The sequence below is a fragment of the Lingula anatina genome, chromosome 1, assembly GCF_051362555.1.
Source record: "Lingula anatina isolate TDL-2025a chromosome 1, LinAna3.0, whole genome shotgun sequence".
Taxonomy (NCBI): domain Eukaryota; kingdom Metazoa; phylum Brachiopoda; class Lingulata; order Lingulida; family Lingulidae; genus Lingula; species Lingula anatina.
Window position 1 is genome coordinate 10,112,192 of NC_141767.1, and position 16,826 is coordinate 10,129,017.

The 16,826-nt window shown below is 34.2% G+C and overlaps 3 protein-coding genes across 3 annotated transcripts; 1 reads left to right on the forward strand and 2 right to left on the reverse strand.

The window, feature by feature from the left end:
* Nucleotide 1: 1 nt before the first annotated feature.
* On the forward strand, nt 2-7,141 carry LOC106165963 (nucleoporin Nup43). The gene is made up of 8 exons (XM_013544352.2): nt 2-172; nt 679-822; nt 1,843-1,920; nt 2,185-2,344; nt 2,597-2,732; nt 3,436-3,587; nt 5,816-5,938; nt 6,175-7,141. Exons 1-8 carry the CDS (start codon nt 17-19, stop codon nt 6,414-6,416), a joined length of 1,191 nt encoding a protein of 396 aa, XP_013399806.2. The 5' UTR covers nt 2-16; the 3' UTR covers nt 6,417-7,141.
* LOC106165962 (uncharacterized) lies at nt 7,119-11,732 on the reverse strand. Its single transcript, XM_013544350.3, has 9 exons — nt 11,578-11,732; nt 11,077-11,222; nt 10,718-10,854; nt 10,320-10,438; nt 9,952-10,079; nt 9,290-9,582; nt 8,718-8,860; nt 8,083-8,204; nt 7,119-7,852 (listed from the first exon to the last, which is right to left on the reverse strand). Exons 2-9 carry the CDS (start codon nt 11,207-11,209, stop codon nt 7,356-7,358), a joined length of 1,572 nt encoding a protein of 523 aa, XP_013399804.2. The 5' UTR covers nt 11,210-11,222; nt 11,578-11,732; the 3' UTR covers nt 7,119-7,355.
* Nucleotides 11,733-12,155: 423 nt separating this feature from the next.
* Nucleotides 12,156-16,537, reverse strand: LOC106165966 (CAAX prenyl protease 1 homolog). The gene is made up of 10 exons (XM_013544357.3): nt 16,111-16,537; nt 15,779-15,925; nt 15,460-15,546; nt 15,103-15,219; nt 14,620-14,772; nt 14,239-14,380; nt 13,800-13,999; nt 13,362-13,499; nt 13,050-13,190; nt 12,156-12,661 (listed from the first exon to the last, which is right to left on the reverse strand). The coding sequence occupies exons 1-10, from the start codon at nt 16,198-16,200 to the stop codon at nt 12,443-12,445; spliced, it is 1,434 nt and encodes a 477-aa protein (XP_013399811.2). The 5' UTR covers nt 16,201-16,537; the 3' UTR covers nt 12,156-12,442.
* Between the last annotated feature and the right edge of the window lie 289 nt (nt 16,538-16,826).

Below are 16,826 nucleotides of genomic sequence, written 5' to 3' on the forward strand. Positions count from 1 at the left end.
GAATATTAGAATTGTAATGCCCGGATGTTCCGCGCCATGTGCAACTTTGAAAATGGCGGAGGTCAATGCCAAATTCATTTCACAAAAAATCAGTAAAATTCGTTGGCGCCCGACATCACAGAAAGGTTTAGAACAGTCAGATACATTTGTTACAGGTAGTTGGGATAATGGGGTAAGTGACTTGTGGTAAGTTAAAGCGTTCTAGGGGTAATCGCAAAATAACCGATTGCTATTCAGTCTTAGATTAGAACCTGTCACACCGATGTCATTGTTAACAATTATTAGTACCGTTCCCTTGTTAGGAGAAAATGAAATTTAATAACAGTATGAACATTGTCATTTGTAAATGCATGGTTAAAGGAAGTTAATTTTGAGTGCATTAGATTATGTTAGAGTTTAGAAAAATAATGCATTTTTTGACTGCCCCCCCACCCCACCCCCAAAACCAACACCACCCCACTCATAAACACGTAACCGGTTACGAACATCTACCCAGATTCAAAAATACCATGTGTTAAGTTTTAAAATTATAACCATATACCTACATGTCATTTCTCACACAATATCTTGTATTGGAAATTCTAAAAAAGTTTAGTTTCATTAGCTGTTCCTGGTTTTGTCATGAATTTATTTCATACTGAAGACAAACCATATATAAGAATATTTTTGTTTATCTAGGCTTCAAATAAAGTGTGTTTATGGACCCAAGCAGAAGGAGAAAAGGAACAGTTAAATTTCTCTTTGTCCAGACAGCAGCCACCAGAGTCGGGGCCTAGATTGCTGTGTGAGGTACTTCACTGTGGGGACGTCACAGACATACAGGTATGATGGATACTTCTCACTGATGTCATTTTCAATGAGATTGAGCAGACTCAGTGGAAACACTGCCATGTCTGTGGGTCATATCAGTGTAGTTTTGAATGTAACCTAGAGTTAATGTGAACAGACTTAGGATGTATACCAAAAGCCAATATGTTTTGGCGTTAACTGAATTGATATTTGCCATACCATATTGGCATATATAAACATACCATTCCCAAAGGGTGGCATTTTTTTTTTTTTTTTTTTTTTTTTTACACATAGGTCTTTTTTCCTGGTTATTAAGGTTTTTGTGCTTTTAGTGACATCATGTCGAAAGTATACTATAAGTGACCTGATCTGAAGCTATCAGCATATAAGGGTTTTGGCTTTTAAAGATGGTTCATGAATTTCATCAGATTTTGATAAGGCGAAAGCTCAGATACGGCATTTTATAGGATAACAGGCACTGAGTTTAAAGCTTTAAAACCCAAGCTTTAGGCATGCAACAACCCTAAGAAAAAAAGAAGTACCCAAACTATATCATCCCCATGTCATTAAAGGATCCAACTGTAAATGCTGGTTGAAAACATTAAAAAATATTTACTTACCTGGTAGGGGAAGAAGGTGTGCTTCTGTTATAACATTTCACTTTACTGTCTACTGATTTGTGATCAGCTGTGTGTGGTGTGGTGGGAAGGTAATTTGAAGTTAATCCAGAATAGTCAGAATAAGCCAACTTACCCTTTATAGCTATTGATTTGGGGATTATCACACACGAACAGGAAACACTTACAACAAAAAAAGAGAGGATTTTTGCTCAGGAAAGCCCATGGGAGTGTTTTCTACCCAAATATAACTTTTGTGCATTATTGATATTATCAGAATTTCTAGTCATACTCTGTTGCTGTTGTCTGTGTGTGATATAAAATTACAAGGGGATTTCCTCTTACTAGAGATTACACTTAATATTGTTGTTTCCTAAAATTTTGAATTTAAGGCAATATTTGTTGTAATACAAAATATTTTACATTTTTATTTCAGTTTTTTAATCATGAAAATATACTCGTAGCCTCATCAACAGGACAAGTCAACTTATACAAGCATTTTAAAAATTCACAGGTAAGGCCATTTATCACATTAATAACTTTCTTAATTATGCTATTATCAACAAAATGAAAACAACAAAATGATATTTAAGAACTCATCATTTCATGAAGTGCAATTTTTACATGAGTAAAACTTTTTATTCATTTTCTTTTACTAACCCAAAATGAATCGTATTTTAACAAAGTGGACCACAGGTCATAGATGTAGAATACACTAGACAGTTAAAATATATTATAAGGAGTTGTTAAGCTTTAATCAGATATTGAATTATTCCAGACCCTGGGTGTTGCCCAGAGCTGGCATGTCCACAAGAACAAGCAGAGTTCCTGTCCCTGTACCAGTGTGGCATGTAGAGGACAGGATGTGGTCACTGCAGGGGAGGATGGCAGGTTGAATATTCTGGCAATTGGTCAACAGGCACCTGTAAGGTCCATTGGTAGGTGAACAAGTTTGTTGGTAATGTGTGGTTTAAATGTGCATGTCTTTTTATGTCTTTATTGGCCAATTTGTCCAATTTGGTCTGTTTTGAGTACCTACAGCTATTGCCTAAGGTAAGAAGTAATGGTGTTTATGAAAGTACTGATATTTAACCCGATTTGGATCATTTCAAATCTGTGGACAGTTTTATGGTTTGTATATTATTTGTTGATTAACATAACAGTTCTTATTAGATATGACTTTTTTCCAGAAAAAGCTGACAGCTGCTCAATCAATGGTGTGAACTACTATAAACACTATGAAGTGATCACAGTGAACTCCAGTGGGCAGCTCAAAGTTTATGACCTAAGACAACCTGAAGATGAACCTAGCAGAATCTTTCTCTTGTAAGTAAACCTGGGGCAGCACTTACACTCGCCAATTTAGCCAAATACTAAACCTGACTTAAATTGGTTAAAGAAAAAGGGTCTGATTTGATTTGTTTTAGTCAAATTAACCATTTTGATAACAAATTGACAAACAATGGTGATTTGGCTAAGCGAAAAAAAATTGCTAGTGCTACCCCAGTAAATGAAATGAGTCCTTTTGGCAATTGCATAGCATACAGTAATGTAGTTAGAAATATATAGATAGTATTATATAATGAGAGTGAAAATAGTTTTATTGGCAGTGTATTGTATTGGAAGTGTAAACAACGTAAGTTTTAGCTCAAGGTTAAATTTGCCCGTTATACAGATGTTAATGATTTCTTAAAGAATTACTCTATGTAAAGAAGAAGATAGCTACTTGGTAAGCCTTTAGAATAAAACATCAGTCTAATTTACAATATTATACCAAACACTTGTTTTATTGTCATAATCGCCGTTGTTTGATTGTATGTGTTTCAGTGCCATACTGCAATTTATACTACAGAAATGATGGTTGGATAATTGAAGGGTTAATCATCCAAAATTTTACATGTATTATTGAAAAATACATAATGAATGAAAACATATCCATTTCAGTGCTATAATAAATGGCATTAGTAATTGAATTAGATATATTAGCATGACACATGCAGAGGTTTATATATAATTTTTTTTCTGACAGAACTGGAGAAAGAATACCATTGCACTGTGTGGATACTCATCCTAGTCAGCCTCATATAGTGGCCACCGGGGGACAGGACGGGGTGCTGTGTATATGGGACATGAGACAGGAGAAATTCCCTGTCACACTGCTAGATGCACATGCTGCGGACAGTAAGTGGGTTGCAGTATTTGTGGTATTAATGTTATCTTAGTCAAAGAAATCAAGATTTTAAATCTTGAGGAAATGGTTAAGTAACTTGCAAATTATGTGTGGTGATATTCGCCACAGTTTATTCGATTCTTTGTATGATTTTTAGCAAATTTGTTTGCTGAATTACATTGTATGTTTTGTTTTAAGTGCCCTTACAATTGGATCTTGAGATTTTTGTGTTGTAACCATACTCAAATTATTTATTTATTGTTAAATTTTTATTATGTACAGACACAGATGTGTCTGTACATATAGCCATCATCTGCGTCTGTCGTCGCCGTCGCCGTGCACTTTTACCGATAACACGATAAGTGGAAAACCATTTTACCTTTTGACTTGAAACTTGCAGAACTGATGAATATTCATAATACGCAGGTCAAGTTCGAAAATCAGCATGATCGGGTCACTATTAGGGAATTTATGCTGTTTTTTCACTTTTTTCAGCATATATGCAGCACCGATAACACGATAAGTGGAAAACCATTTTACCTTTTGACTTGAAACTTACAGAACTGATGAATATCCATAATACGCAGGTCAAGTTCGAAAATCAGCATGATCGGGTCACTTTTAGGGAATTTATGCTGTTTTTTCACTTTTTTCAGCATATATGCAGCACCGATAACACGATAAGTGGAAAACCATTTTACCTTTTGACTTGAAACTTACAGAACTGATGAATATTCATAATACGCAGGTCAAGTTCGAAAATCAGCATGATTTAGGGAATTTATGCTGTTTTTTCACTATTTTCAATATAAATGCAACAATATAATATAAATATATATAAATAATCAATATAAATATAACAAAAACGGATTGGCCAATTGTAATTATACTCACAGGAGTGGTCAATCTTACTAAAACGCAGGTTGAGTTCGAAAATCAGCATAATCAGGCCATTATTTTAGAAGTTATACTGTTTTTTCACATTTCCTCAGATTCAATTATTAGGCATGTTAACAGTCTCATTATTTAACTAATAAGATGCCTAATAAGATGTTTGTTTGATATTTTCTGCATCTTTACAACATTGTTAGTTGATTATGTAAAAAACATGGTAAACTTGTTATCATGTATTGTGTAATAAAGTGTCAAAAATGGAAATAAACTCATATCATTGCAGTTTGTCAGATTCAATCATCCACTATGTTCAGAATCTCAGAATGGAGGAAATTGGACATTTAACACTGTTCTATTGATCCCATCTCATCAATTTTCTTAGTTGGTCATATAAAAATGGCAGTAAAATGTTTATTTTGTTTTATGTTAAAAAAGTGTTAAAATGGAAATAAACCCATTTCAGAACAGTGCTGTCTTGTTTACATTTTGGCATTTTCAAGGTGTGACTTTGAAGTTCCATGGGCCTGAAGACTTTTGCTCGTCGCATTTTCTGAATATCTGTGATACAAATATTTTATAACATTATGTTAAACATTATGTAATATTGCATCAAAATTTGATGAAACCCCTATTTTGGACACTGCTTCCATGATGACCATTTAAGGAATATCATGTCACTTACTGTTCTCAAACTTACAGGAAAGAAACATGGGACTAAAATACAGCTTCAGTAGGCAATGCAGTCTGTTTGGTATTTTTTTTTTTTTTTTTTTTTTTTTTTTTTTTGGCAGTTAAACAGTTTTTTGTGAAAATTTAATTTTTCACATATTGGCATTTTCAAGGTGTGACTTTAAAGTTCCATGATCCTGAAGACTTTTGCTTGTCATATTTTCTGAATGTCCATGTTACTAATATTTTATTAATAACATTTGATTGTCATTATGCTGTTAAACATTATGTAATGTTGCATCAAAATTTGAAGAAACCCCTATTTTGTGCACTGCTCCTATGATGACCATTTAAGGGAAATCATGTCACTTACTGTTCTCAAACTTACAGGAAAGAAACATAGGTCTAACATACAGCTTCAATAGGCAACGCAGTCTGTTTGGTAAATTTTTCTGGCAATTTAACAGTTTTTTGTGAAAATTTAATTTTTCACTTATTTGCATCTTTATTTTCTGTTTTTTTTGTCTGTACATTTGACAGCTTTGCTGCCTTGTTAATAATGAATTAAAAATTGCTTTAAATAGAATCATTATGGTAAAGAATGGAATTAATGCAGTATTTATAATAATTACAAAAGAAAAAATAAAATAAATAAATAAATTCTCTTTCATTTTAGTGTGGGAGGTCAAATTTCACCCGAGATACCCTGATAATTTATTTACCTGTTCTGAAGATGGCACAGTCTGGCACTGGGATGTGACCAGTGTCAGCCATACCAGGACTCCAGCACAGTCACAAGGTAGGTGGTATGGACATGATAATGGGACAGATAATATTGTGGATGTTTTAGGTTATATAGAGTTGTTTAAAATTATTTTTCTGATGCGTCTTTTCTTACTTTATGCAGTTAAATTAACCTAGGTAGATTGTCTTGAGAAAACTTCGTTTACTGATTGAGTATTTATGTTTCATATATTTGAATAGCAAATTAAAAGTGTCTGTAAAAATTAATAGAAGTAAAAACCATCTTTTCAGGCACACCTGGTAGTGTACAATCAAGAACAGTTCATCATCTCCCAGCCACAACACAACCCAAGCCTTCAGGTTCCAATCCCTGGCTAACAATTGATGCCTCAAAACATAGGATAGAAGTGACTAATTTAATGCATGGCTCTAACTTTTTGCCAATCAACACATTGGACATTGAATCAAATACCGTTATATGTGGTGGTGACAGTGAGGCAATATATGTGATACCAAATTTGGTGATTAGGTAGCATTAAATGAATTAACTGTTTGTATCTAAAACATGGAGATCTCTGTCTGCCTTGTTTCTGCAGTTAAGGCCCATTATTCCATCAGAGGAAATATTATTGCAAATATTTTTCTACCTCATTTATGGGATGTTTCACAGCAGCTCTTGACAAGTCGTCCAAACCAAATAAAACTTGGTTTATTTACTCAACTGCACATAGATGTCATTATCAAGGGAATTCCATGCTTTCAGGGGAAATGTTTGTGACTCAGTCACATACTAGAACTGGTTCACTGGAAAATTCAGGACATCTTAGCCATAAGTAACCATCTAGACATTTTTCCTGACAAATATTTTCAGGTGCTTAAAATACAAACTAGAAGTACATTTTTACAGTGTTGTGCAAGCTATTTCATACCAGTTAACACAAGTGTCCTATTAGATTTCATTGAATGGGTTTCACTATAAATTTTGAGATAAAAATGTGAATTTATATGGGATACAAATGTTCATTTGTTATAAAGTCTTTGTTAAACGCATTTTAATTGACTGAGGGAGACCCCATACTAATGAAGAAATTATGGCAATTTGCAGCACTGAAAGGGTGCAATTTAAAATTTCAAGTACTCTAAACTTTTTCATTTTCAAAGCTGCAGCAAATATCAGTATATTGGACATGAGAAGCAAACAAATCTTAAAATGAAGTGAAATATGACAAAAAAAATAAAATTATTTATATTTAATACACTTGTGGCATTTTCGTACTTGATTGTATTCATAGTTGCCTCCAGTCAAAAAATGCACAGGTTAAAAAAGAACCAAGTAGCCTACATTTACATGTATGTGCTTATGCCTGTTGGATGCCAGTGGAATGTTGCACAAACTTTAAGCTGTTCCTTTGTTTAAAGCTGTATTAGAAAACATTTTCTAACATCATGTCACTTGGAAACTTTTGAATAAGTCACCAGTATTCCAAATCAGAATCTCCTTCGTCACTTGCAGACTCCTCTTCACTGTCACTGTACCCCAACCAGCCATCCAACTCTTCATCATAATATTCAAACCATTTGTATGTACCAACTCTAGCACACAATCTCTGGCGGAATAATTCAATTTCAAGACTGAGAATGACGTCTTTTGGTAGCTTCTCTCGGACCACAAGTGACTCTAAAACCTGTGAATTGATTTGGCTTGTCAAATATTCTATGTAGTTATCTGTAAAGACATCTTCATGTAAGTTTTGTGATTGATATTGGTTGGACTCTGAGGAGAACTGGTCCTTGTCAAAAACAGTTTTCTGGAATATCACACGGCTACACTGCTGGTATAACGTTGCTGATAGACCTCCAAACAGGCGGGAAATGAGCTCAATCCCCAATCTTTTTAAATGTGATAAATCTGTCTGTTCATCCAAATATTCCGCCAGCTCATCAGCTATCTCTTTCTTTGAAAAGAAACCTACAAAAGAAAGAGTTTTTGAGCCAAAGAAATGGTTAGGGGTCTTGTGACCCAAACACCAAATTAAATTTAAATGACCTGTATTATTATTGTTATAATGAATTCACTATTCTTTTTTAAATATGTTGTTCACAGCACAACCTGAAAAATATTTTAAATTGGATGAACACTATATTCGTTATTATAGCTAATTATTTATAACCTTAATCTAAGAGATGGCCCAAACTTACCACTATCCACAAGATGAGCTAAAAACTGGAGATTCTTTGGAATCAAATGTGGCAAACGTTTCAGGAGGTGAGAACTGACCACTCTGAGAGAAGCTAGCGCAGCTAACAGTGGAGACACTTCCCTAAAGGAATAAATAAAAATTGGTTCAAGACAGAAGGGTACAGTTAGGCTTCGTTCACATGAAAAATCTATTTTCTAAACATCTATTTTCTATTTGCGGTATCTTGTGATCACGGTCTGTGCCCTGAATACCCCGTGGCATAATTACTTGCAGTGTGAGCCAGTTACTTCCAAAGCTGTAATTAATTCTTGGCTGCGCTCGGAGTGATCACAAGATACCGCAAATAGAAAATAGATTTTTAGAAAATAGATTTTTCATGTGAACGGAGTCTTATTGTGAGGAAAAATAAATCTTAAATTCTAAATTATATTATCATTATCATGGTGACAATTTATCCATTTTTCACTATACATAAACAAAAAAAAAACAAAAAAACTAGGGCTTGAAAGTATATCCTAGATGAAACATTTCCTCTTTTATAATATCTTTATCAAGAAAATTGTACAACATAAAAGCACTGAATGAAAACATAATTCAAAGTCAGTGAAGACAGATGTATATTTGCATGTATACCTGATTATCCCTTTGTCCTCCTTCAATTTTCCTTTAATACACGGGTTTGCTCCAGCCTTCAAAAGCTTTATGACACTTTCCATATCTCCTCTAACCATACAGTTGAACAATGCAGTTCGACCCTGGTAGCCTTGAACATTCACCTAAGATTAGTTTAAAATGTTGAAGAAACATAATCTTGTATGAGTTTGACTAGCATAAAGGGCATACCAGGTACTAGTAATCCTCAGTGACATTACACTGAAACTTAATACTAGAAACCTTTAGTTGAATTAACTCATCATGTTCAATCTCTGTTTTCAACATAACTCTGTAGCAAAGTTACAATTAAAACAAAAATAAATAAATAAATAAATAAAATAAAAAAGGACTGCTTTTTCTCAAAAGGCCAAATTATGAACTTGACATGCATTTTGGTCCAAAGACTGAAGCAAAACAGTGACTGTTTTTTAATGATTCTGCATATACAAGAATTGTGGTTGTTGACAGCATCAGGGACATGAATACAGAGACAAAGACTATGGTTATTGTTACAGCATCTATTAGAATATTAATAAATATGCATAACTTACAGCATTTTCCTCTCTGGACAGTAAATATTCTAAGAATTCTTCCTTGTCCTCCAAATTGTTCCCTTTGCTGTAAGGATCAGCAATGGGGTGATTTTCTACAAATTTTCTTATACCAAAAGGAAAGGCATCACACATGGCAGTGAGGGGGGTGTTGTCCCTGATGTCCACAGCCTCAACATCTGCTCCACTCTCACACAGGAGTCTTGCCAAGGCTACATTGTCACTCAATATCACAGTATTATGAAGTGGGGTCATCTGGTTTATATCACGGATGTTTGGGTCTCCTCCATTAGCTGGAAAATAATGTGAAATATTTTGGAAATGATTTAAATGTAAATGTATCTTGGAGCACATCTAACTGGCAATTGGCAGGGTGATTTGGGGGTTCAAAATAATAATATTACTTTACGACTGCATTCCCATACTGGCACACCCCCTGAGTAACTAGGGGGTACGGTAATTGACTATTGTTAAATACCCCCTAGCAGCTTGAGTAGGTGTGCCAGGCATTTAAACCAATTACACTGAATTCAATTTAGCAAGAATCTCCAGTTTATGGGAATGCTCGCTATTTGTGCTTGTGTTTTGTGTCTAACTCCAACATATAACACAAATCAACTTAAAAAGAATACAGCATATCAAATCAACACAAATCAACTTACAAAGAATAATAAATATCAAGTCTAAAATATCATCTTGGAGTTGTTCTTTTGTTGTAAGGATCTCATTTGTCATTCCTATCACAGTTGTCCAGTTATTTTGTCCTTTTTCAGGGCTCCATAACACTCCACTGAAAAAAAAACACTGAATGCTGCTTACAATAAGTTTAGTGTACAGATAAAAAATAAACTAATTTTAGAATGTTCTTGAGATAAAATAAAATTCCACATTGAAATGGTACATCTTTTCCAATAGTTCACAATTCTTTACTTCAATAAAAGTTTATAGATTTAAAATGAATCAATAACAGCTAACCAATCATTAATAGACATCATCACATTCATTGCTCTTATCGTAACTTAATTCTTACAGTTTTGATTTGTCCCCATATGCTAACAGAGGCTGGTGTCTATATACATCATTGTACATATCCACCAGTAATTCTAGGACAGTCTTCCCTGGGCCAACATATTCACAGCCGTAATATGTCTGAAATAGGCAGATATCACAATTGCACTATGCTACAGTATACCAGTACAAAAAGGTTGGACTTTTAACCCCTATCAGCCCAAATCATGACAATTTAGCTTTGGTTAAATAATTAAATATTGATCACCATGACAATTTTAACACTTTATACTGGTGACCTACTCATACACAAATAGAAAATGTGTATTTTTTGTCTCTTTTAATGCCTGCTGTTTATGATATATCCATTTTTTAATAATATTTTTTAAAATTATTTTTCAAATACAGAAATTAACTCACCTCTGGTATTCTTAAATTAACATTGGCTCCATATTCTATCAGTAGTTTTGCTATGTAGAGATTGACTGGAATGTTGGATACTCCATCAATAGACTGACCACACAGAGATATGTATAAAGGAATTCTCTGGTAGCAACCTGCAAATAATTCACAATTAAACATATTAAAAATATCTAAATAAATCTATAAATCAAACAATCAGCCTCTAGCACTCCCATTCATGCTTTACTAAGTTCACAACCACCTAGCACTAGATAAATGAAATACAAAACTGCAATAAGTTTGGAGTAATAGAGGTTGATTATTTTTCATAGGTGTTCAAGTCTACCCCATATCAAAATATAAATTATCATCATTACCTTCATCCAAGTACGAAGCAGAGCTGGTATTTCTGATAAGTTGTTCTGCCCTAGAGTAATGCTGGAGCTCTAGTGCCTGTGTCAGTTCAGTCTCATTGATACCAAATTCCACATGGAATACATTCACTGCCATGTCACTTGCAACTCTGAAAAGTATGACAAACAATTAATTATTAATATACCTGTATCAGTGTATGTCAAATTATATTGTTATGTATCATCAAAGTAATTCTTGGATGTATCTAGCACTGTTTAATGCTTAAAAACTCCCTCATAAGGCAATAACAACACTTTGATTTTATACACATTTAAACAACCATATGGCGTTAACAAATCAACATAAAACTTAGGTTTTATGATTATCGATAAACATTGTTACAATTTCAAACAAGGGTAAGGCACAGCACAGATGACAGCGTCTCTGCCTCTACACAGTGATCTCTGCCGTAACAGACCATAAGTTTGTTGAAATCAAAAATTTACAACAATGCGCTAACTTACCAAAATCCAGAAGAGAATCTTTTAAATGTCTAAAACGAACGAATCACTGAATAAGCAATGACAAGAATATTTGTGCCCCAGTTATTTCAACAAGGTAACTAGGTCAGCGAGATTGCGTTGGCACAGACTAAGAAACAACTATCGCAATCAACATTGCTATCTCGTTTGGGCAGTTGAAGCAAAACCTGTGGTTATTTTTTGCTGGCTAAATTTATCGAGAGAGAGAGAGAGAGAGAGAGAGAGAGAGAGAGAGAGGAGCTGTGGGATCTTTATGCATGGTCCTCTCCTAAATCTCTATTTTGATTTTGTAGATTGTCAAAAACTGGCAAATGAATAAAAACAATCACCTTTTCAGTTACTACTGTCTGTAGTCAGATTGAAAGATTTAGATTTACAGTTAAAAAGAGACAGCTACAAGTGCATTCAATGCAACTTTATCCAGCATCTCATGCATAATTTTTTTTGTTTCGTTTGGAAACATAGAAGTGGTATAGTTCATTGCGAATTCTGCACTGCAGTAGTCATTTTTACAAATTTAACATATTTACAAGAACTTATATGACAGATTAAAAACTCAATCATTTTATATATTTTATTAGTGTTAAAACTGATTGTGTCTGACAAAAAAGACATTTTATCTAAGACTAAGTCGCCTTCTATGGCTATATACAACAAGTCTCTAAAATCGTCACTGAACTTTATTCTAATACCTTTTGTTTTGTTGTTTACATACTGGACATTTTATTTACTGATCATCATATGCCTCATGGCAGACCACTTCCAAATTGTTTGTCAACATCTCACAAATAAAATCCTACACATATCTCTCAAGTCTTTAGTCTTGTTCTGAGTTAAGCTATCAGAGCTACTCTGTCTTGTCCAGAGCCCTCATTCTCTCTATAAGAGGAGGGTGAGAATAGTGCCACATTGAGTACAACCAGTCTGTCACTGGAAAGCTTAGATTATCCTTGTTCAACTTCACTAAGGCTGACTTGAGAGGCTCAGCTCTGCGAAGGCTCTTAGCAAAGGCATCTGCTTGGAATTCATATCGTCTGCTTAGAACTGTCATGAAGAATGACAAGAGCTAAAAGACAAGAAGTATATTTGTCAATGGTCAGGATGGCAAATACATCTGTTATAATGAAAAACAAATGGAAGGAAAACTTCGCATTAAATGCCCCTTTTCTGATTCCCAAGAGAAATGTTACACCAAATTAAAATAACTTCCATATTTTTCAACTTCACTCGTTACATTAATAGTGGAGTTGCAAAATAATACCATTATTATCATCATGACAAAATTTTGCAAATGACACGTTTCATGGAATGAAATCAATTAACCACAATAAATGCTACCAATGCCACTGACAACCTAACCAGACTTATGTAAATATAGTTAAAAATGAAACTCTTTAGCTATGAAATATAAGGAAATTATCTGAATAATAAATAAATAAATGAATAATAAATACCTCATTGTACGGTGAGAAGATGAACTGGAATATGATGAGTAGCCCTATCAGTGTTGGCTGGGTATCAAATCCAAATCCTGTAAACAGTTCCTTCCTGTTTATCAGGAAAGCAAACACCATGAAAAGTAAGAAAGTGTTGACCTGGAAAAATAAGCTCAAGATTAATAATAGGCCATTTAAAGACCTTAAAATGATTTATCAATGCTGATCTATTATCTTTTCTTTCAAACTTATATAGATTCAATGACTCCACTGAAAGTAATAGAATATTGTCGCCACCTCTGCTAAAAAAAAAAACAACAACATATTTACCTGGCCTATCACCAAGTTCTTCAAAACATGGTTCAGTTTCCAATGTCCAAGTTCATGACTTAGTACAGCTAATACTTCTTCATTGTTGCAGCCAGTTTTCCTTTCTTTCTTTTCCTCAGTGCTTCCCTCCTTCTTTTCCTGAAGTTAGTCAACATACTCCTGATTGCTGATAATACTAAGAATCATGTAATGAATGGCCATGACAACTAAAGATAATTTCTGGGTTGATTAATGAATATTCATCTTCACACATTCTATTTTATTTAAGTTGTTCTATGACCTGCCTATATCAATAACGGGATTTAAATATTAAAACTGGAATCATTTGGAATCATTTGACATTACTGAAGTGATTAACAGTAAAGACAATGTATCATTTTCTAGTTTTGCCACAAAAAAAGTGTGCACATTGAATGCCAAACATCTGAAACATTTTACCTCAGTTTTTGATTCAGCCTCAGCTTTATTTTCATCCCCTTCTCCACCATTGCCGTCAGCAGGTGTGGCAGTCTCTGGAGCTTCACCCTCTTTTTTGTTCCCAGGAGCATAGTCTTCTAGCAAAGTGTCAAACAGAACAATCCTTTTGTTCTTGAAAAAGCCATAGAAATAGGCATTACTGTGTGATGAGCGTTTGGAACCTAAAAGAAAGAAAAAAAAATTGAATATATCTGAGGTGTTTGCAGGAGACTTGGCAAATTTGCATATTGCTTGGAGTTGGGAGTCTTTATGTCATTAAGTATACATGATCCATGATGTTTAAAAAAAACTTTCACAATAACCATCAACAGCTAAAATGACTGAAAACTTGACACACACTTTTCATTTCTTCATAATTCTTCAAGCGACATTTATAACTACTTTGAAAATGATACATCACCTTCAACTACAAACAACTTGTACAGAGGAAACTCTATGCTTGCTGCCAGCTCTTCAATCTTGGTTCTCAGTTCACCATCAGGTAGTGGAGTAAACTTGTCAAACAGTGGGGCTATATAGTCTGCATACACAGTAACCAAGATCTGAAGGTAGACGAATGTAACTTTGAGAAAACAATACTTCAATTTGAATTAACTTTTGATTACTATTAAGATTTACAACTAATACTCTTATCAATTCAATTTAACAAACAAATATGTTTATGTCTAGTTTCATGTGTCTACATCACCTCAAGATTATTGAACTAAAAACAGAACACAATCAGTACTGGCTTTAAAAATTAAATAAATAAGAGAAGTAAACATGAAATCTCAGCAATTACCAAAGACACTACAAAAGTGAAAACCCAGCAATATATGAAGAAGTAATCTCCTCCAATCTGTATGATGTAGATAAGGAGAGCCGTGACAGGGAATGCTATAAGACAAGTGACCAGTAACTTCTTGGCTGTGTCTTTAAAGAAGAACCCCAGGGTCTGGAATGAAGAACATGAAGAAGAATCAAATTAACTGGTACAATATTTGTTCAGGAAAAAAAAAAAACTGGCTCAGCATAAAACCAAACATGAAATTTACCCTGTGCAAAGTGTCATCTGAAAAATGGTAGTTTAAAAATAAATCAAATTCAGATTTACAATTACACAGACTTGTAACATATTGCAAATTTTGATTCAATAAATGGTACAGTTAGGCATAATTTACGATATAAATGTATGTTTATTTTCTTTAATTTTTCACAAAATATTGCACGCACCATGACTAAGACTCAAAGTGTCATACCAGAACTATAGTCTAGTAATTCTTACCATCTTATTAAACCCATGCCTTTCTTCTATAACAAATGTACCATACAAACTCCACGGCAGTCCAGTTATGGTGCTCCACATCATACACAAGAACATAAACACAATGGATTGCAGAATCTGAAATTAAATTTACAAATTGTCAAACTAAAATGTATTATAAGTCTTGCATGAAATGAACTACATCAGTTGCAGTTTTCAAAATTTTGTAAGGAAAAAAGCTTAAATGAAAATATCATTTTAGATTCTAAAAATGATACTGCTACACTCAGGCTGAAAAACCATCATAAGACAGAAGTGTTTTTTGGTACGACATAATTTATTATCTTTTAAGTATTAAGATAATTAAAGTACACAAACCTCATATTCTTCTCCCAGGCCAACCTTTGTCAGTAAAATGCCACTGGCATGCCATACAATTGGTAGTGCACCACAAAGAAGAATAACCTGTTAACACAAACAAAACACAATGTTATTCCTCATTTTCCAAAGTCTAAAAAATCGTTTTAAATTTCACAATTAGCATCCTACTGGGTGTACTTCAGCGATAAAGAAAGAGAAGAAAAAATAAAACCCAAATTCACTTTATCACAACTTGTAATACTTTAAATACACGTGTGGATGCCATGGGTTTATAACATAGAGGAAATATAATAGATATAAATAGCACTGTACTAACAGTGGTTTCCAACTGAGAATATAATCCCGACCAAAATCCAAATTTGCTTTTGTCATATTGGTACAGCCTGGCCTTCTCAAATGTCTCGTGGTCAAGCACTTCCTTCAGTTCGTCTGGCACTTCTTTTACTGTCTCGTATTTTACTCTCTGAAACGTATTTAAAGATACAATAATACAAGTGACGTTTCAATATGAACTGATGTATATAGTCTCCCCTCTCGACTGGAGTAAGACGCAGAAGAGAACTGGATGTATGGAGGTCTAGCAGATTAACCGGCATATGTTAATACACAATGTCAAAGAATCTTAACGTTACAGGCTGTAGTACGCACCTGTCTAGCTCCCAGATATGATTCCCATATGTAGACGACCCAGAGAAACACCAGGACGGTGTACATTATTTCTATGTTTTCCCAAGCCATAGTTTTATCGTGCACATGAAAAGGACAGAAAAAAACGCTGTAGCGGGACTTCTGTGGCTAAACTAAAGTTCTGTGGCTAAACTGTTCAGCGCATGCGCATTATGTGCATAATTAGCACGCACAGAACTTCCTTTTCAACTGATGTGAATCCAGTTTGACTTTTTTATCTTCACTTTATAGTCCTACAATAACCTGATCCTTCTTTTCACGTGACGTCGAACTAAAAACAATTTATGTGCAGTAACGTGAGTGCTGCATTGCTAGAATGCTATGGCGATCTGAGCACAACAATGAACTGAGACCGCTACGCCGGCTTGCTGATCAGCAAAATGCGAATGTACAATTTCCAAGACAAGCCGAACAGAATACACGCTGACTGCATTGGTTGAGGTGCAATAAAATGAATTCGCAGCCAACACACTTTTAGTCCCCACTTCAGTAGATATCGCCCCGAGCTTCAGAGATAACTTGTTGAAACAAACCTCTACACCATAGGCTATTAGCATACTCTTAATTGCCATTTCAAGTTACTTTATACAGCAACGGTATACTTAAGTGTAGAGGTTTGTTTCAAGTTATTTCTGAAGCTCAGGGGTGATCCAAAAAGTATTGGAATAAGAAAAAAG